The following is a 20851-nucleotide window of genomic DNA, read 5'->3' on the forward strand; positions in this document are numbered from 1 at the left end:
GGCAGCCAAAGAGACACGAGGGGGTAGCCAAAGAGCCTCGAGGGGGCAGCCAAAGAGCCTCAAGGGGGCGGCCAAAGAGCCTCGAGGGGGCAGCCAAAGAGCCTCAAGGGGGCAGCAAAAGAGCCTCGAGGGGGCAGCCAAAGAGCCTCGAGGGGGCAGCCAAAGAGCCGCAAGGGGGCAGCCAAAGAGCCGCAAGGGGGCAGCCAAAGAGACACGAGGGGGCAGCCAAAGAGCCTCAAGGGGGCAACCAAAGAGCCTCAAGGGGGCAACCAAAGAGTCGCAAGGGGGCAGCCAAAGAGCCGCAAGGGGGCAGCCAAAGCGTCTCAAGGGGGCAGCCAAAGAGCCTCAAGGGGGCAGCCAAAGAGCCACCTGCGGCTTCGTAGCCACAGGTTGCCGACCCTTGTCTATCAGAATCCCCATGGCGTTACGCTCAGTCTCCAACCCTCCCTACCTCTGCCTGGCCTCTCTATGCATGTGCTATGAAGAAGGCTAATTGCCCGAAACGTCTCCTATTGTATATTTTAAGGCCACAGCGTTATTATTGACGAATGTGATGAGGTTACTTTGTTAGATGTACTTTGCGCAACCACTGCCAATGCAGTGACAGCAGCAGCATCACTATATAAAGTTATCTTTGTGTGTTCAATTAATGTGACACGCCATTACATCTCTCTCACTCACTCCGAGTCGCTGTGGGCCCATTACACCATTTAATAACGGGGGCGATAACAAGAAATGTCTCCACCGAGCCCACTCGAAGGGCAACGAGAGGGCATGGAAAATATGAAACATTAAATTACTACCCCCACTACATCAAGTTAATGAACAACATTCCATCAGTGCACAAGCCCTGGGAATAAATAGCGAGTTCGCCCCCTCCTTGCGTACGGCTACGAGTGGGCAGTCTCTTATGAGGTCACCTCGTACGCTCGAAGATGTCCAGGGCTTGTGCAGGACACGCGGCTAGGTAGGGATGATGGGTTAGTCAGTTGAACGCGTAGGACGGAGGATTATTTGACGACGAATGTTATCAATAAATAGAGAGTGGGTTTTTTTTGGTTTGTTTGGGGTTAGAAACGTGTAAATATAAAGGTGGCGAAACGTCGTACTCGAATTATAAATGTCGTGGGTTTAGTCTCCAACACACCAATGTGCTGTACTAGTAACGAATTGGCCACGTTGTGTTGACGTGACAACCCTTGCTGATTGGCTCTGTCGGGTGGTGGCGGGTTTCACGACGCATTTATATTTACGCGACCAAACCCCAAAAACAAATATATTATTAGTGATGATGATAATGATGGGGATGATGATGATGGAGATGATGATGATGATGTGCGCTGGGCGAAGACGCACCGACTGAATGACGACCAAAAGGAGGAGGCAGCCGACCCAGAGAGGACGTCCCACCGGGGGAGATGGAGCGATGAGACGACCCTGGGCATGCGCCAACTCGGCTGGATTGTTGCATCGTGGGACCGCGATGGGGATGGCGACAGCTTGGCCTTCATCCAGCAGTGGATCGATCGTGGCTGCTGATGCTGATGGTGGCGATGGCGGCATGTATTTGTTCTAACAGTCGTTTGGTCTTCCTCTGCGCAAAACTGCAGTCTCTGACGACGTTCCTCATTCAATCGGACTCGTTAAGTTCACCTCGTCATAGTCACTCGCACATTGGACTCGGTTTGTCAATCATCGTCGTCATTGCGCTTGACGATTTCCGTCCCACTCGCAGTCAAAATCACCTCGTTTTTTTTGTTGTTTTTAAACTCTCTTAGCAAAATTGACGGGGCCACCTCCACGTCACGCTTCAAGCCCCGTCAACATCGGCGACTCCGAACCCACTCGAGTCGAGAGGCTGCACTAGTGATGGGGACGTTGCCCCCTGCGCGGGCTACGGGATCCACGTTCCTCCTCCTCATCATCATCATCATCACCCTCCTCGACCTCACGGAGGAGGCGTCTCTGTCGAACGCCACGGGGAATCTTCTGCCCTCGCCTCGCACCCCAAACGCCACGCACCACGAACCTGCCACGGGCACTGAGGACCCGGAGTCAAACCACGACCACGACCATCACCTACAGTTGCAACAGCAGCAACAGCAGCTGGCGTCGGCCGAGGCAGCTGGCTCGGCCCTCTATCTCCTCGTCCTCTGTGGCTTCTTCGGGTTCCTCCTCTTCGCGGCCACCTTCGACCACGTTCGGAGCAGGCAGGCCGAGCGCTGGGCCAAGGACGCCTACAGACGGGCGGCCACGTCTCGGTGTCCCCTAGATCGCCAGGGTCCGCCGCGCGCCCCAGGTGACCCCGCGAACGCCTGCTGCTTGATCCGGAGCAACCACGCCGCGCTGATGGCCTTGCCGGATGCCGCGACGGTGAACGTCGCCGCAGCCGCCGCACGCTCCCGTGGCGGCGGGGGTGGTGGAGACGGCGCACGTGGAGATGGAACGGTCCAAGTGCCCCCCCAGGATGATGCAGGGGAGGTCAGTGCTGCGTTCCCAGTTTTGTAAGGCGGGAGGGCGAGGGGGAGGTGGGTTTGGACCCCAAGCAGGGCTTAATTTCTCACGCGATATATTCCGGAATGTGTTGTTAAGCTAGCTTGGAGTGAAGGATTATCGGCGTAAGGCACTACCACTAGAAAACAAGATACGCCTTTGCCATGCTAATAATATATTATTGTCCCTATTAAATGAGTCAAGCTTAAGCAAGTGTTTAACACATAGGCTTCCAATATCATCCATAGTAGAGGTTTTTTGGCTGTCGCCTGATGAAGCTAGTTGTAATTGCTGGCGAAACGTCGTACTCAGATTGTATATGTTGTGGCTTGGCTCTCCAACACATCGGTGTGCTGTACTAGCGACGAATTGGCCACGTTCTGTTTACGTGACAACCCTTACTAGTTGGCTGTGTCGGGTGGGGGCGAGTTTAACGACACATTTATATATGTACGCGATCTAACCCAGAAAACCTCTACTATGGCTTAATCAAGCGGTATTCAAACGTCATTCGCAAGACAGCTTACACCTTTACCAACCCGCCTTGGCCAGCATGGTGAAGTATGGTCCACAAATCTCTCACGGCCCGGCCACGCAAGGCGTAGGGGAGGCTGTACGTGCCAGGTGAAAAAGGGGCAGCCCCTGCAATTACTCGTGCCACAGCTGCTGGAAGTTGGCCTCAACTGGACAGACGTTTTAGGTAAGATTTTTGGAGTACCCACACTTTACCCTACCGAACTACAAACTTTAAAAATGTTTACCAGGTTAAGGCCCACTGAGCTATACAGCTGTTTTTTTTCAGAAGCGACCTGGCCACAAATGATAGCTCAATCAAGTGGATTATCACGTGGAAATGTATACTGGCCAAATACTCTAAACGCGTGATGTTGATTCTATTCGTGGAGGGGGAAAACCGGAGGACCCCGAGAAAAATCCACCCGACTACCTGGAGAGTGACACGCGTACTCCAAATATACAGCAGCAGGCGTCAGGGTCGGGACCGAACCCACGACCTCGTGTACACCAGGCGAGGTAGTTAACGGCTTCGGTGGTGGACGGACGCGGGAGGGATTCGCGGCAGGGGAGCAGCCAGAAAGAAACTTTCCCCGTTGTTTTCAAATGCCGCGCCGGGACGTAGAATCGACGAACCGAGGACCTCCTTTGAATTGTGAATTATTTTTTTTATAACTCAACACAGTCTTCAATAACAATGTAGCATGAAAAAAACACAAAAACAAATAATACACAACGTGCGACGTTTCGGGCAATGGCCCGTCTTGTGAATGGTAAGTCCAGCGTGCTAACCATGACAACCACAGCAGCATCCCATCAAATGGTTACAAGTACCACGTGCCCGGAGAAATCCCACCGAGGCACACGAGGGGACCACACACACACACCACTCAAAGGTCTGCAAAGCAAAGATCCCCCGCATAGCCTTCACAGACTGTTGGGGCAAGTGTTGTTCACGAGCGCCTATGAAGGCCGACACGGCACATGGAACGTGATTCGTGTCTCAGGACCCGTTCCGATATTCGTCACTGGTGTTGCGCTTGAGCGTGAATCGATACATACACACGGACATGCATACACACAGACACACACACATAGAGATGCACACACACACACATCTTAGAAATACCACACTCAGCATTCGTTCACCCTTTGTACCCGAGATCGACCTGGGGCCACACACACACGCCCGCACGCGGAACGCGCCCTTGCCTGCCTACAGCCACGAAAAACCATGGGGGCCATCGGCGAGGGCACCCTGGAAGCGTTCTACCCAGCCGTGGCCGTGCTCTACTTCGCCCTGGTGGCCTGGGGGACCCGGCAAAACAAGCTGCGGCTCGACGGCAGGGCCTCTGCCATCGTGGCCACGGTGTTCCTGGTGGGGCAGGTCGTCTGCCGGGCACTCGGAGGGGTGACCGGATTCATGGCCTTCGCGATAACTGCCTACCTCTCGTACCAGGTGCGTGCCGCTGTGCGGGGACAATAATATATTGGCATGGGAATAGGCGTACCTTGTATTCTAGTGGTAGTGCCTTATGCCGAGAATCCTTTGCTCCAAGCTAGCTAAGCAACACATTCCGGAATATATCGCGTGAGAAATGAAGCCTTGCTCGGGGTCCTGCAAACCTTACGGCCAACACCGGCGACGGTTATCTGAATCGGTACCTGGGCCTCCCCGAGGTCGACTCAGCTTGCACGCACCCCCAGGGCGTGCTTGCACGCACTCTCAGGGCGTGCTTACACGAACCCCCAGGGCGTGCTTGCACGCACCCCCAGGGCGTGCTTACACGAACCCCCCGGGCGTGCTTGCACGCACCCCCAGGGCGTGCTTACACGAACCCCCCGGGCGTGCTTGCACGCACCCCCAGGGCGTGCTTACACGAACCCCCAGGGCGTGCTTGCACGCACCCCCAGGGCGTGCTTACACGAACCCCCAGGGCGTGCTTGCACGCACCCCCAGGGCGTGCTTACACGAACCCCCCGGGCGTGCTTGCACGCACCCTCAGGGCGTGCTTGCACGCACCCTCAAGGTGTGCTTGCACGCACTCTCAGTGTGTGCTTGCACGCACCCTCAAGGTGTGCGAGATGCCCCCCCTCTCTGGGGGTGGCGAGACGTGGGCAGATTTCTGCTCGCAGGTAAATCATCGACAACGCAAATAAAACCGCGGACACGCAAGTTACAACTTACTTCGTTTCATCAAACCCGACGCTTTTATTAACACGATGATTTTGTTTTCACGATTGAGGACCAAAGGGGTGCAAGGCTGCAGTGAAGGTTAAGAACCGCTGGTGTAGGCTATACGGGGGGGGGGGGGGAATTGCACTTTTTTTGTACTCTACCGAGGGTGATGTTGCCAAGGTTTGGTCAAGTAGCCATCACCCCCCGCGCGTGCGTGGGGAGGGCCGCTAATTCGGCAGTGGACTCGCACGTTTAGACCAATGCAATACTTGTTTTCCGTATCAGATTTATACGCGTTGTTGAATGCTACACGTTTAGCGTATCACTGTTGTTTATATACCAACATTTTATATATATATGCTGTAGATATACTTACGAAGCAAACACCGCCCACGACTGTACTCCCAAAACCGGGCAGGACCCTCCTGAAAAGGAGTCATGAGACTCGGGAAGGCTTTTCTAGGTAAAAAATATATATGACAAAACGTAATAATATGCCAACAAATCCACATTTGTCACCAAAGCTCAACGCATTCGTCAATACAACTGTGGCCTTAAAAGTGTATAATGGGTGACGTTTCGGGCAATGGCCCTCCTTCGCAGCACCGAGAGATGCCAGATCGGTAAAAAAAAACCTGCCTGACATTTGACAAGCTTCTGCCGGATCATATTTTTAAAACCTCAACTCTGAACTCGTGACAAATCACGTCTACGTTCCTCGGCGTTTGACGATTCTCCCGTAAAGTCTCTTATCTGATCGTGCGAGTCCCATACCTGTGCAGTGAGCAAGACTCTCACGCCCTGCCAATGTGCAAAAAAAGTGTCAAAGTTCACCTCCGATGTGCACGCCCTGCGCTCAGCAATTCAGTAGTGACCGTCTGGCCAGACCCTGGCTCCGAATAACCCTGGCTGGTGCTCCTTGGTTCAGAGTAGACATTCCTACACGATAGGTCACTTCGTGGGTCTATCATTTGTGGCCAGGTCGCTTCTGCAAAAGAGCTAGAGCTCGATGGGCCATGCCTGGTCAAATAAAAAAAAGTTTCGTGTTAGGAGGGCGGCTCTTTCAAAAATAGTTGTTACTAACCACACCACTCACTGCCCGGTTTCCCCACAGATTCTACCACGCGTTGAGGGGCCTAAAGAGCGTGGAGGGGGTGAGAAGAAGCCGCGTGGGCAGGGCCACAAGAGCAACAACCCCGCGGCCTCGTCAGAGAAGAAAGCCAAGACCGAGGGGAAGAGACAGGAGGAGAGCAAAAAGCGGGCTTGATGCACATACACAGCTTCAACGTGGACACAGCTTCAACGTGTACACAACAAAGTGGCTTATCACGAATTCGAAGGGGGGGGGGGGGCGGATGAGGTGAGATTCAGTAAGAGAACAAGTGATAGTGATCCGAAATGTGCAACTCCAAAACCCCCTTGTGTGCTGCAGGATGGCGAGGAAAACTGCAGTGCAGCAAGTAGGAGGTCCGTGATCTCATCGCACGCGTGGCCCTGGTGGATTGTCTCTGAATGCTCCGGTTTACTCCCCACAAAGACAAAGATCCCCCCCTATAACCTTAACAGACTGTTGGCCGGCACGGCACACAAGAAAATGGGTGGCCAGCACCACGCCCGGCCGCCTTTGTCTCCCTGGTGGCGATGTTGACACACCACACCAGGTACTCATTTGAGGCTGAGTCTATCTAGGGGAGGCCCAGGACCGCTTAAAATAATCGTCACTTGTGTTGGCCATGAGCGGGAATCCAACTCGGGTCGCCGGGTTCAAAGCTCACCGCTACGCTACCGCTCCCCACACATGCCGGCAAAACACTCCCGTCCACTAACAGCTGCGACGTGGGTTCAACATTGCAGTACAAGTGGGTCTCATTTTTGACCGGGGTTTTTTTTCCCCCTACTCTCTGTATCTTGTATTTAGTTGCTCTTTTTTGCGTCGTCCACACACACAAACACACACTGCGCCAAAGAGGTTCTAACGAACGCGTCTTTGGAGCCACGATTATGATTCTTCATCCATGTTTGGATTCGGCCACGGTATGCGCTGACATGACCAAATCGGTGTTATTCAGAACACCGCACCAGTGGATGGAATTTGGTTGCGCGGACAATTATTGACACGTTGCAAGACGGCCTGTACACCACGTGGCAAGTCATTTGTTTAAGTCGGGTGGTGGAGGGTTTTTAATGACACAGATTTGGCCACGTCATTTACAGGCCTAAGCCAAAGATCATCCATAAATTAATCAGATTCCACAAAAGACAAATCAACATCAGATACCATGATGCCTGGCTTGTATTGACGATTAAAAAATATACACCTGCGGTAGAAACATTGATGCAGTCATTCAAATCTCTCACGAAAGCCTTATTTTTTCAATCAAATATAGAAGTTAAACTTGTAGTTTGAACAGCTGCACCGATATCGCATAAACAAAATACAAATCAAAAGAGGCAGCATGGTTGGCTACGTGCAGTGCAAAGTAAGTTCAACATACATACGAAAATAAATAAAAACTGATATTGGAGAATTAAATGCAAAACCACGACTTGAGATATTAACCATCTTACATTTGCCAATGACATCATCGTCATTGTATAAACGAATGGCAATGAATAGCAGGGAATTATTGAAACGCTGAACAATGAAGGCTGCAAAGTCTCGTCTAAAGATCAATGCGGGTGAAAGGTTCATACTCATTATTAAACTATGTATGATGAACTTTTGTCGTACTCTAAGTAGCCAACCGTGATAATTATCAGAGTTGCGGGGGAAGCACAACAAAACTTAACACAAAAAGCAGTTCGATAAAAAAGTTTTTCATCTAGATTTAAAAGTGCATAGCTCCAATGGCTTCCTAATATCGGAAGGAAGAGCGTTCCAGATGGCCGTGGACACGTGAAGGAGACAATACTTATATATTTTGTTGCACATTATTAGGATCTGCACGTTACACTGAGTGCATTGGCTGGGCAGTTAACACTGCATTTGACTGTTGAGCAGGGAAAGTTCCAAATGATGTTATTTTATCACTTCGTTCATAGCAAACTGCATCTCACAATGCCGGTCTTAATTAAATCGCCGACAAGCAGGGAAGGCAGCCAGAAACCGATGCCAGCACTTTACGCAAGCTTTGTGGTCCTATATTTTTTGGGATGTTTCACCAATGTAAGTCTAAATTAAAACGAAAAAGAAATGGTCATAATCTATCTCTACATATGGACAATTACACGGAAATAAACAAATGTGGAGCTGTGGTTTTTCACACCTGATGATGATTGCTTGTGTTGCAGTCGAAACGTCGTGATAATTTTATTGTTTTATATTTGTATTATGTTATTGTTTCCCTTCTACGTGACTTTACCGAAAGAACCAAGAATATAAATGTGGAGCTTTTAAAATATATGTTGGTGGCATTAATTTTTTTATTTCTCTTCATGGGTTAAAAAATACAATTCTGCACTCAACACAATGTTAAATTCAACACAAATACAAAATATGAAACAAGCCAGCAACAGCGAAATGACCTTTTCCAATCAGTACGTGGACTTAAAAACGTTCTCTGGAATGTTGCTACGGAAATCACAAATAAACAAAAAAAATCACGAGCCAGAACCGCGTTAAGTATTAACCGCATATCACGATATAAAACTCAACAGTTATAAGAATTGCGAAAGCTCGCCAGCTTGTACTGAGACACATTTGACTTTTTTTCCAACGATCGTTTTAAATATCACTCTGCGCTGCTGTTCGCGGTTTTGCCGTAGAGCTCGCCACCGAGACGGAGTGAAGGCAGAACGTCGGGCATCACGCGGAGCCGCACGCGATACAGCCCGAAAAACGCATCGGAGAGCCCTTTTGTCGCAATAATAATACAAGTTCAACTTGGAACGTGCTGCACAATGCTCGCTCACTCCCTCGACGACGGAGAACGACTTGGGGAGGCGCGAGGCACCGCAGACAACGCGGCAAGGCAGTGGCCACGCGACGAGCCGGCGCCAACAATCGCCCGAGCTCTCTGAGGTCGCTCTGTATATCCAAAGGTGTTATTGGCCAGTCAACGAGTGTTTACGTGTGGGAAGAAACCGGAGCGCCCGGAGATGGGGGCAACACTCCATGCCACACAGAGGAGACGGGTGGAGCCCACATTTTTTGCTGTGCCGCCTTTCTCCCGGCGAGCCAGGGTACGGGCGCCTGCGTCGTCCGCGGGAAGCGACTTCCGCGACATCTGCGTGTGAGCCACCAACCCTCGCTGCCGCCTCCTCCAGTGCTGGATTACAGGCAGCCATGTGCATGGCCCACCACAGGCCTCTTAAATGACGGTTCATTGTGGAAAAGTTTATAAACCGTACAAAGCCTCCTGCTAGCTGCGAGCATATGAATCTATTGGCGGTAGCCCGGGTCACCGCAAAATATTGGTGGGCCGGGCATAGTTTAAGGTTTTTTTTCTGGGAGCATCGCTGGTACCACCACCCTGTCCTGCCGGAGGGCGACGCTGGGAGCGATGATGACGACGATGTCTATCCTGCCACAACGACCGTGACCGCCGGCCGTACCAAGAGAGCGCCTGGTGCGCCATTGCCTCCAAGTGGTCTCGCTCCCAAAGACAAGGGCGGCCGCCCCCGTAAGAAGCAGAACGTGCTGGGGAATGACCAGACCAGCATCCCGATGTACTTTCAAAACAAGCGATAAACAGCCGTTGCCACGCACAAATCCCCAGCAGCGCCCCTTTTTTATGGGTGTTTTTGCGTGTGTTTTTTATGTCCATATTTGGCGTGCGTATCGGGCTCAGTGACATCTCCCGTCTTCATAGGCAGGGGCGGAGCCAGGATTTCAGGCCGGGGTGACATTCAACAAATTTTAATTTCAAGAATGATTAGAGAGTCAGGCTGTTGAACTAGACGCCATCGGTTGGCGACACACTCTGACAATGCAGTTGTACGGAGTCCGCCAGACCGAGTGTCGTACACTTACACGCAGAATGTCACCCCTGTCACCCCCCCCTGGCTCCGCCCCTGTTCATAGGCCTTCTGGTTTCGGAGTTATGGAGGTTTTGGCACCCCCAGGTCACGATGGTGACCCGGGTCACCGACAATCGATTCATACCTTAATGGGAATATATATATGCACATCGGAAACATAATGCCGACGTTAACAAAAGCAATTTAAAACAGTTTGAAGCAAAACAATAATTTAACAAGACCGCCCACGTACAACCCCATGTCAACCCACTGCTGGATGAAGGCCGGCCCTCCCCCCCCACTGTGCCAGGCCGTGGGAGATATCTGACCGTACTTCACCATGCCGGTCAGCGCGAGTCGCTGGAAGGCCAGGGAGCGTAGTGCGACTCAACAACGCACATCGCTGCACGGCACCGGTGCGGCTCGGTTTGCACGCAGATCACCACCCGACTCCCGACTGCACTTCCCGGACGGGGCGAGGTCACGGAGGAGAGAAGGTGCTGCCTGACACCCCCGTGAATTTAGAGGCAAAAGCAGAGGGTGGGGTGGACGGTGGCGGCGGCGGCGGCGACGGAGGTGGGGGGGTTCTTCGGGGACGTCACTGGCTCTTGCGCTGGCCCGCGGGCGCCTCCTGGGTGGGAGCGGAGGACCACACCTGCAGCAGCTGCTTGCAGTAGTAGAGCTGCCAGGCGTGCACCTGCACGGCGATCACCATCGCGAAGTACAGCACCGACACGGCCGAGAAGCCGAGGATGTGGCGGTACACCTTTCCCTGCACACGCACGCAAAAACGCACGCGCAAGCGGTGCTCGTTTCGCGAACGAAATTCACAGGGAGTGGCCGACGCAGAGAGGTGGACACACAAGTCTTCGGCGGGGGCTGCGGATTTGCACAGATTGCACGGTCGCAGTTCCATCCGCAACAGGAATTCCTGGCGGCACTGCCAGGAATTTCCACGAGGTGGCGGTTGCACGCCACTCAATGTCAGCTTACCATTTTAAACCCAGGCAGTGTGTCCTGCCGCACTGTCTGGCACGAGTTCGAAACCTTACTATCGAATGCATGTACATTAGCACGGTCGGCTACCGTACGTACCCAACTGTGCTAATAGGCGGTGCGGTGGAAGAACAACAAACTATTGACCAAAACAAAAGACTTTTAAACAAAAGACTTTTAAAGTGACGGAGTTGAATGCACCTCCATCAGCGCTCGAGTGGCAGCTCGACGAGAGATTCAACAGGGATTCATTTGAAACGGAAAAAAGATCCACGGAAGCCGGAGCAGGTCCCGGCACTTGGGCCTGTGCTCTGCATCTGCGTTTATTGGAAAATAGGATAAAATCATGCAAACAAATCCGGAGGGGTTGGACGCACCTGCTGACCTACAGGGCACCCAATGGGTTAGACCCCGCAGTATTTACAGCATCTGATCCATCTTTATAGACCAAGGACGTCTCTTAGATCTTCGGGTCGCCTTCTACTCAGTACTCCGAGGTCAAGGCTCTGTTCCGGCAGGGGCTGATTGGCCTTTTTGCCAGTGCACCTCCCAAGCTCTGGAACAACGCTCTGCCTTTTGCTACAAAGACAATCCGAGTCGTTAGATATATTTCAATCCGTCTCGAAAACTCACCTCTTTGAATTCGCCTTCGCACCCCCACCCACCCACGCTAGTTCTGGCTGTGTACTCTGCAGGTTCCGTTTATTTCTTGCTTTCCATACAAGGTGGCGCATTGGAATCTAAGTCATGTGCTACTTTACAAATGAAAATTACACCCCCGCCACCTCCCCTTCCCCCCCCCCCATAAAAATACATGAGTAGGGCAGTGTAGTCATCTTTCCCCGGTCCCTAAACTAAACAATTTAAACCATTTTTTTATTTTACCAGGTAAGGCCCCACTGAGCTATATAGCTCTTTCAGGAGCGACCTGGATATCACAAATGATAGCTCAACAAAGTGGCTTATCACGTGGAAAATTACAGCAACCAAATGCTATAAACACATGTTGATTCTAAATGTGGAGGGAAAAACCAGAGGACCCGGGGAAAATTCCACGTGATCACGGACAGAGAGACATGCAAACTCCAAATATACAGCAGGCGTCAGGGTCGAGATCGAACCCACGACCTCGTGTACACCAGGCGAGGGAGTTAACATCTTGCCAACAAGGCACCCCACACTAGACCTGCTGTCGACAAACGGCTTCGGTTGTGGACGCAGGAGGGATTCGGGGTGGGGATAGAGGAGGTGTCAGGGTCGGGATCAAACCCACGACCTACACCGAGGTCAGCTGGCCCCGGGTTTGTCGCTCGGGAGGTTGCTTGTACTCTCCCTCCCCATCGTCCACGTTCCGTGCCGGGCACTTCCCCCTGGGTGAACACCCCGGGACCGGCACAGGACACGCTGACGGGACAATGTCGCTCGGCTGGCCTGGGAACGCCTAGGAATTCCCCAGGAAGAGCTAGAGTCTGTGTATAGTATAGTAGTGTGTAGTGTAGTGTATAGTGTAGTGTATAGTGTAGTGTATAGTGTAGTGTATAGTGTAGTGTATAGAGTGTAGTGTATAGTAGTGTAGTGTGAGAGTCTGTCGCCAGGGAGAGGGAGGTCTGGACCGCCCTACTCAACACGCTGCCGCCGCAACCCTCGCCAGGACAAGCGGACTGTGAAACGAACGATTAATAATTTAAACAATTTTAATGATCGTCATTACCTGCGTGTAGAGCTGCCTGGCCATGGGGAACATCTCGACGCTACCGTAGACCAGCGGGCCCAGCGACACGAGCGACGTCATCGCCATGGCAAGGACCATGTGGTACGTGCTCCTCCTGGTCGGGTCACGGGAGGTCGCAAGGTCACGGGGAGGGGTAACGAGGGTCGTGTCAACAACAATGCGGTTACAGCATGTACACCACGCACGCGCTTAGCGACAGGGATGTGTTGTTGGAAATGCTCGAAACTTTAATAAAATGGTTTTACAAGATGTGTGGCAAATTATTCACTAATTGCGTAAATCTGTCAATGTGCGTGTTGTGCGACAGATCACGCACCACGTGGCCAACGTGGATTTCCGTGGGCTCCTAGAAACTGTGATGTTAATGTTAGGTTTTGCACGTGTAATGTTTAGGGCGGGGAAATCTATGATTACAGCTGTTCCCGTGGAATTCTTTACGTATCGCTACGGTAATTATAACATCACGCATTTATCCAGGAAATTCCTCGCTGAGTCCAAAATACTCCTTTTTCCTGTATGCAGGATGTTCAACTTCTTTCACACTGTACGTAGGCAACCATCGGAGATGGGGGAATGTTTCAACAGGTCCACGACAATCGTAATCATCTGTTTGGAAAACAAATATACACATCGTTCATTTTTTTTTTGCATTTGGTAAACGGCAGCATCTGCAGTGCACGCATTACAGGTTGTAAAGTTGCGACGATTAAAAGACGCATGGCCTACGGCCGATGTTGATCGAACTGCAGTTGAAGTTGAAGAACCTTCTTACGCTTTGTGCGTACTCGGAGAATGCAAGGGCTGCTGGCCACAGGACGGTGAACCCCGGGGGGGGGGCATGGTCAACAAGTCATCCCGACCAATACCATCGATGCCACCGCCATCGCTTTCCCCTTTCTGCGAGATTTTACCACTGCCGTTGCAGTCGACATCCGATGATGGGTGGGGCGGTGACAACGGCCGAGCTGTCGCTAGCCGCTTGCCGCGGAGCGAATGCCGCGGCGAGTATTCACCGTTACTCCCGCACGTCGCTTGCATCGCAGGGGACGTTAACGATCCTGCTGCGGCGAATTGAAAAAGACTGAAAAGCTCATTTCTTTTAGCACTGCCTTGCGTGTTTAGTTTGTTGTCCTTCAACCTCCCCGCGCCTCCGATTAGCATGGTTGGCTACGGACGGTGCGAAAGAGGTTCAACATACGTACGGACAAAGAGTAGGCCGCACGTGCGCGTCCGACGCCGCGGTCTGGCAAACTTTGGCAAGTGAGCGGGAAGAAAAATGTACCCGTGATAAAATTGCAGTCCTCAAAACGACCCTACTTCCGTTCCTCCCGGCTCCTCACCTGCGCATGGCGCCAATCGTGAGCAGCGCGGGAGCCACGCTCAGCAGGTAAGGGTACTCCCAGAGGTAGGGCCGTGCCACCAGGCTACTGGGCACGAGGCGCAGGCTGCTCACGATGACCTGCAGCAGAACGAGCGCCCACAGGGCCACGTGCACGTACACGAGCATGCGCACCTCGGACTCCAGCGACGAGCTGGGGGGGGAAGAACACGCACGCACGCACGTGTAAGAACAGACGCACACGCGCGGAACTTGAGCATTGCTCACTGTGACCACATTGTAATATTCGACACGTAGGCTTTCGCGAGCAATATCAACCATAATAAAGAGGTTTTTTTTGGGTTGGATTGCGTAAATATATAAATGTGTCTTCTTAGCTCTTTCGGTAAAGTCACGTTGAAGGGAAACAATAAAATAATATATATAAAACAATAAAAATTCTCACGACGTTTCGACCATAACACAAACGGTCGTCATCAGGTGTGTCGGTTTAAGGCTAATGGTTACTCCGACTATACAATCCGCAAAGCTATCACTCAAACCATGAAGAAGGACCCTCTTGAGGAGCCTTTCAAAACCATCACTTTACCCTACATTGCGGGGATCACAAAAAAGATCTCCAAAATCTTGAATAAACACAAGATCCAGCTCCGTTTCAACACATTACATAAAATCCGTGATCTGGTTCCGTCTGTAAAAGATGTGATTCCGGACATACAGTACCCTGGTGTCTACAAACTAAGTTGCCTCTGTGGTAGTAGTTACATTGGAGAAACCAAACGCCATGTCTCGGACCGCATTCGTGAACACAAAGCAGACCTTAAACACGGTAGGACCAACACCTCGGCCGTGGCAGATCATTGTTATAATTCAGTAGGCTCACATAACATTGACTTTTCCAAGACAGAGGTTCTTTTTAAGCCATCTGACTACCATGAGAGATTCGTTCATGAGGCTATCCACATATACAATCACAGAGACAATTTCAACCGAGAAGATGGATTATGGCTTAGCAATCATTGGAAAGATTTGATAAACCATTTCAGGTCTTAATTGATTGTTCACGCTTACAGTGGCTTTCAGACAGCATACATCAATTTTTCGTTCTCCCCCCTCCTCTTTTCAGAACATAGATGGACTAGTCCTTCTAAATAAACTGCCAAATCGCTGCGCGTGCCGCTGACGTGTTTTTTAATAAATACACCGTTTAAAAATAAATAAATTAATGCGAACCGACACACCTGATGATGACCTTTGTGTTATGGTCGAAACGTCGTGAGAATTTTTATTGTTTTATATATATATTTTATTATTTTATTGTTTCCCTTCAACGTGACTTTACCGAAAGAGCTAAGAATATGAATTACTGCAGTCACGAAAGCTTTAAATCAAAATATAAATGTGTCGCTAAAACCCGCAACCACCCGACACAACCGAATAGTAAGGGTTGTCACGTGCGGAACAACACGCGGTACAACCCGAAAGCACACGTGCATAGTATTTATGTATGCGTAAACACACATGAGAAAGCACTCTTCATGCATGCCACTAAGTGGCGGTGACGTCAGCACAGCGCATGTGTCAGGCTAGGCGCACTTTCAGGACACGTGAAGTGTGGAAGGATCGCTGGCAGCAGGTCACGAGACAGACCCAGGTGCCATGGGTTGACTGAGATGACTGGTCGACGCGCCACCTGTGCTCCCCACTGTGCCAACCTGCTGCACTTGTTCACAACACAACATTGTTACGGGGCTGGCAACCTCTACGGAGGTGGGGGTTATTTTGCCAGTCACGCAGAAGAACACACACACACGCACAACAACAGCCACTCACCACTAAGTGATGGTGACTTTACCACAGCCCTCGTGCCAGGAAAGGTGGACTTTCCCCGGCTTGAACCTGGTAAACCCAGGGTGGGTGGCCAGATTGAGCCAGACGGGGTATACAATGTTCCACAGCCACAGGTGTGTTCAATGCTAATGCACTTATAGAAAGCAAGAAGATCACAGCTTCACCATTGGAGTATCACTCTGGAGGTAAGCTAGGAGCGCCACGGTGGCGAGATGTTAACTACCTCACCTGGTGTACAGGAGATCGTGGGTTCGATCACGACCCTGACGCCTGCTGTATATTTGAAGTTTGCATGTCTCTCTCCCCGTGGTCACGTGGATTTTTGTCCGGGCCCTCCGTTTTTTTCCCCTCCACATTAAGAAGCACGCGTTGAGAGTATTTGGCTGCTATAAATGTCCACGTGATAGTAAGCCACTTCGTTGAGCTGTCATTTATGATAGCCAGGTCGCATCTGAAAAACAGCTACATAGCTCAGCGGGCTTTGCCTGGTAAAACAAAGAAAAATTGTTTAGTTTAGTAGCTCGGTTGGTTCAGAGATCGCGCCACAATACTGAAGTGCATTGCACCAAGGAAAACAAACGCTTGTATGGTTATAATTCTCTGTTAATTACCTCCAAACCACATGGAACTCCATCACTTCACGAGTGTCCTCTCCCATCCCTTTGACAATTTGATAACAAGCTGTCGATTCCCTACGATAACTTAACTTGCAATTTGCATACCCTTGTCGGATTACATATTAGTCTGCCTATATCTGGTCTGCTCCAGCCGACCGACGCCGGCTCTGTGCAACATTTTTGCAATTTCTCACGCGGTGCAGAGCTTTTTTGCTGTTCCAATTTCTACTTGCGTCTTTGATGCGCTTCGATTTAATTTTTTTTGCATTTGCTTTTGTCAATTTGTAACGCTGCTCATCCTGGTCTCTTGACATTTTCACCCGGTTAATCAAAGTGAAAGTTTCAACTAACAGCGACACTCACCCTGCAAAGCTGTGATCCTCTACTCTCTATCAGTGCGATGAGCATGAACCACACGGGTTGCTTATTCGATTGTCGAACCCATAGCCCTGCCTGGCTCAATCCGCCCAAGGGCCACACGATCCGCACCCAGCCACCAAACCTGGTATTGCCAGGTTCACACCAGCATAGCAGTGGATCCGACTTGCCCTGTAAGTGCCGCCCCAACTCCTGACATGCGCGGATAGTTACTAGGCGATTGCGGCATCTGTGACTGCAGTGCACACTGCGTACTGTAGCGCAGTTCTATACATCCCAATGATGTTCTGCAAGGGGCTAGAAAGACGTGAACTATGTCAGTGGTAATGCATGCTCTCGAAGGGCTAGAGCAGCGACAGCCAATCCAACAAATACCGTGAGATCCATAGCAGCCAAATACAGCACACGAAACGTATTTTGACGCGCGGGCTTCCGTGACCAATATTACGAAAGAATAAAGGTTTCTTTGGATTAGATCGCGGAAGTATGTGTAGTTAACCCACCACCACCCGACACAGCCAACCAGTAAGGTTTGTCACGCAGACAAAACGTGCCAATTAGTGACTACTTCGGCCCCCCTGTGCGTTAGAGTAAAACCACAGCATTTACAATTTAAGCATCGTGCCGTTTCTCTGGCAATTACAGCCCAGCATCATCGGGCGATTTTGCCAGGATTGTGAAGAGATCCACCTGCTTCTGGTCTTAAGTAGAACAAGATCACTGTGGTTATGCATTCACGATAAGCACAGTTGCGGATAAGAGAGAATAATAACTATCATACGGCAAGCTATGCAAAAAGGCCGGGTTCTGCCTAGAGCAGGGGTGGGGAAAGTCCGGCCCACGGGCCGTATGAGGCCCGCGAAATCATTTGGGTCTCTGGCCCTGCTAAGGCAACCGCAGGCGGGACTCGAAATTCAACAAATCTAGGAGCAAACCTGGAAAAGCAGTTGCGAGTAGCAACATCATCAATACCAGCTAACAACATCACATGCCTCGCCAAAGATAAGCAGTTCCAGCCATCGCATTAGGGGCGAGTTAATGAAACGTTTAACCAAATATAACGGGCTAATTTTTAAGTTGATAATTTTGCATGGCCCGCAAATGATGTTATATAAATATCCAAATGGCCCTTGGCAGAAAAAAAGGGTTCCCCGCCCCTGGCCTTCAGCATCCATCACTGCAGCGGTGAATAAAGCCAGAGCACCAAGACAAACACCCCCCTTAACAGATTGTTGGGGACAAGTGCTGTTAGCGAGAAGCAGCAACTCTCAAGGTCGGCACTACGGGCACACGAGGGGGTGGGTGGCCAGCACCACGGCCTACCGCCTTTGTCTCCCCAGTGGCGATGTTGACACAAACGCACCACGGTACTCATACGAGGCTGCGCTACGAAACCCGGCGATCCGGGTTCGATCCCCGCTCACGGCCAACACCGGTGACGATTTCCTGAACCGGTCCTGGGCTTCCCGCAGGTCGACTGAGCCTCAAGTGAGTACCTGGTGCGGTGTGTAAACATCGCCGCTGGAGAGACAAAGGCGGCCTGCCGTGGTGCTGGCCACCCACCTCCTCGTGTGCCGTGCAGGTCTTCATATGTGCTGCTCGCAAACAGCTCTTGCCTCAACAGTCTGTTAAGGCTACACGGGGGACCTTCGTCTTTGTGACCAGGGCTTGATGTCTCACTGAATAGTTACCGGGCCGCTGGTAAACTCGTAGTAGTAGTAGACAGGTGACTAGTAACCATAGCAACAGGTGACTAGTAACTGTAGCAACAGGGACAGGTGACTAGTAGCCGTAGCAACAGGTGACTAGTAACCATAGCAACAGGTGACTAGTAACCGTAGCAACAGATGACTAGTAGCCGTAGCAACAGGTGACTAGTAACCGTAGCAACAGGTGCCTAGTAACCGTAGCAACAGGTGACTAGTAACCGTAGCAACAGGGACAGGTGACTAGTAGCCGTAGCAACAGGTGACTAGTAACCGTAGCAACAGGGACAGGTGACTAGTAGCCGTAGCAACAGGTGACTAGTAACCGTAGCAACAGGGACAGGTGACTAGTAGCCGTAGCAACAGGTGACTAGTAACCGTAGCAACAGGGACAGGTGACTAGTAGCCGTAGCTACAGGTGACTGGTAACCATAGCAACAGGGATAGGTGACTAGTAGCCGTAGCAACAGGGACAGGTGACTAGTAGCCGTAGCAACAGGTGTCTAGCAACCGTAGCAACAGGTGACTAGTAACCGTAGCAACAGGGACAGGTGACTAGTAGCCGTAGCAACAGGTGACTAGTAACCATAGCAACAGGGACAGGTGACTAGTAGCCGTAGCAACAGGTGACTAGTAACCGTAGCAACAGGGACAGGTGATTAGTAGCCGTAGCAACAGGTAACTAGTAACCGTAGCAACAGGGACAGGTGACTAGTAGCCTTAGCAACAGGGACAGGTGACTAGTAGCCGTAGCTACAGGTGACTAGTAACCATAGCAACAGGGACAGGTGACTAGTAACCGTAGCAACAGGTGACTAGTAGCCGTAGCAACAGGTGACTAGTAACCGTAGCAACAGGGACAAGTGACTAGTAGCCGTAGCAACAGGTGACTAGTAACCGTAGCAACAGGGACAGGTGACTAGTAACCGCAGCAACAGGCGACTAGTAACCGTAGCAACAGGTGACTAGTAACCGTAGCAACGGGTACAATGGATGTGGTGTGCCGGGTGTGGATCAGACTCAGTTGAATGAGCTATGTGTGTGTGTGAGTGAGCCAATGTAAAAATGCCCGCGTGTGGCTAATTATGACTATTACATAATAATGTACTGTATGTTACGTTTAATGTTACAGTATGCGCATGGCATAGCCAGGAATTTGGCACAAGAAATGCACTTGCACAGATATAGTATAAGCTAAAGCCAACACAGATACAAACACAGAGACACACAGAGATAACACAGACAGGCGCATTGCATTAAGCGATATACACACACAACACATACATACTGTACGGTTATAAAGCCAAAGATCCCCCCTATAACCTGAACAGACTGTAGGGGCAAGTGTTCTTAGCGAGCACTGATGAAGGCCGGAACGGCACACGAGGGGGTGGTGTGGTCAGTACCACGCCAGGCCGCCTTTGTCTCCCCAGCTACTAAATTCTGGTTGAGTCGACCTGGGGGGAGGACTAAGTTTAGATATTCGTCATTGTTAGCCTTGGTCAGGAATCGAACTCAGGAAAGAAATGTGTGCAGTGCGCTAATCACTGCGCCACCGCTCCCTACACACACACAATGAAACACACTGTACTGTAGACGAATGTGTATTCGATAACTATTGGGACGAGTGCTGCTAGCGAGCATCCATTAACCAGATACCACGCGAGAGAGAGAGACACGCACAATGATACACACCGCAATTTATCTTCCCCGTCCGCCTTTGTCTCTCTCCGCGCTCTCTCGTTCTTGTTCGCCGCAGTCCGCGTAGCTGCAGACGCCATGTCGACGTCGGCAAGACAGAGACAGAGACAAAGACTCAAGAAAGCAATGACAGAGTTCAGGGGGTCAGACGGAACCGAACCGAACCGAAATCCGAGCCGGACCAAACTGGGTCGGGTCGCATCCCCAGCCACCCCTAACCAACCAACCACGTGGGAAGGCGGAACACTGCTTGGATCGATTCTTAGATTCCATTATTTGTGTATTCGATTCCTAGCCGAGCCTAACGACGAGATTGCGTAGAGAATCGAATTGATGGTGAATAATACAGATATAATCGATGATCACGATTCATCCGTATTATCTGTA

The 20851-nt window shown here is 51.0% G+C and overlaps 2 protein-coding genes across 4 annotated transcripts; one reads left to right on the top strand and one right to left on the bottom strand.

Moving 5' to 3' along the window:
• Window positions 1-694: 694 nt before the first annotated feature.
• LOC142931123 (uncharacterized) lies at window positions 695-8586 on the top strand. 2 transcript variants are annotated; one of them, XR_012947143.1, is made up of 2 exons: window positions 695-4465; window positions 6300-8586. XR_012947143.1 is itself a non-coding variant. In XM_076074667.1 (2 exons), the coding sequence occupies exons 1-2, from the start codon at window positions 4241-4243 to the stop codon at window positions 6450-6452; spliced, it is 378 nt and encodes a 125-aa protein (XP_075930782.1). In that variant the 5' UTR covers window positions 705-4240; the 3' UTR covers window positions 6453-8586. The 2 variants fall into 2 exon arrangements, 1 of the variants encoding a protein (XP_075930782.1); XM_076074667.1 differs by having other exon boundaries at window positions 705-4465.
• Window positions 7461-20725, bottom strand: JAGN1 (jagunal vesicle mediated transporter 1). Of its 2 annotated transcripts, none has more exons than XM_032972768.2 (4): window positions 20447-20725; window positions 14213-14404; window positions 12852-12966; window positions 7461-10916 (listed from the first exon to the last, which is right to left on the bottom strand). In XM_032972768.2, exons 1-4 carry the CDS (start codon window positions 20542-20544, stop codon window positions 10743-10745), a joined length of 579 nt encoding a protein of 192 aa, XP_032828659.1. In that variant the 5' UTR covers window positions 20545-20725; the 3' UTR covers window positions 7461-10742. The 2 variants fall into 2 exon arrangements, with proteins under 2 accessions (XP_032828659.1, XP_032828660.1); XM_032972769.2 differs by having other exon boundaries at window positions 20459-20724.
• Window positions 20726-20851: the final 126 nt, after the last annotated feature.

Source organism: Petromyzon marinus, chromosome 49, assembly GCF_048934315.1.
Source record: "Petromyzon marinus isolate PM22_M1 ecotype Great Lakes invasive population chromosome 49, UKy_Petmar_22M1.pri1.0, whole genome shotgun sequence".
Classification (NCBI taxonomy): domain Eukaryota; kingdom Metazoa; phylum Chordata; class Hyperoartia; order Petromyzontiformes; family Petromyzontidae; genus Petromyzon; species Petromyzon marinus.

Excerpts from the sequence above, each read along its gene's own strand:
- LOC142931123 (XM_076074667.1), top strand. The coding sequence starts at position 4,241 with ATGGGGGCCATCGGCGAGGGCACCCTGGAAGCGTTCTACCCAGCCGTG. Across the intron at positions 4,466-6,299 it reads CTGCCTACCTCTCGTACCAG|ATTCTACCACGCGTTGAGGG; the intron begins GTGCGTGCCGCT and ends GTTTCCCCACAG.
- JAGN1 (XM_032972768.2), bottom strand. The coding sequence starts at position 20,544 with ATGGCGTCTGCAGCTACGCGGACTGCGGCGAACAAGAACGAGAGAGCG. Across the intron at positions 14,405-20,446 it reads AAATTGCGGTGTGTATCATT|CTCGTCGCTGGAGTCCGAGG; the intron begins GTGCGTGTCTCT and ends TTCCCCCCCCAG. Across the intron at positions 12,967-14,212 it reads ACGATTGGCGCCATGCGCAG|GAGGAGCACGTACCACATGG; the intron begins GTGAGGAGCCGG and ends TGACCCGACCAG.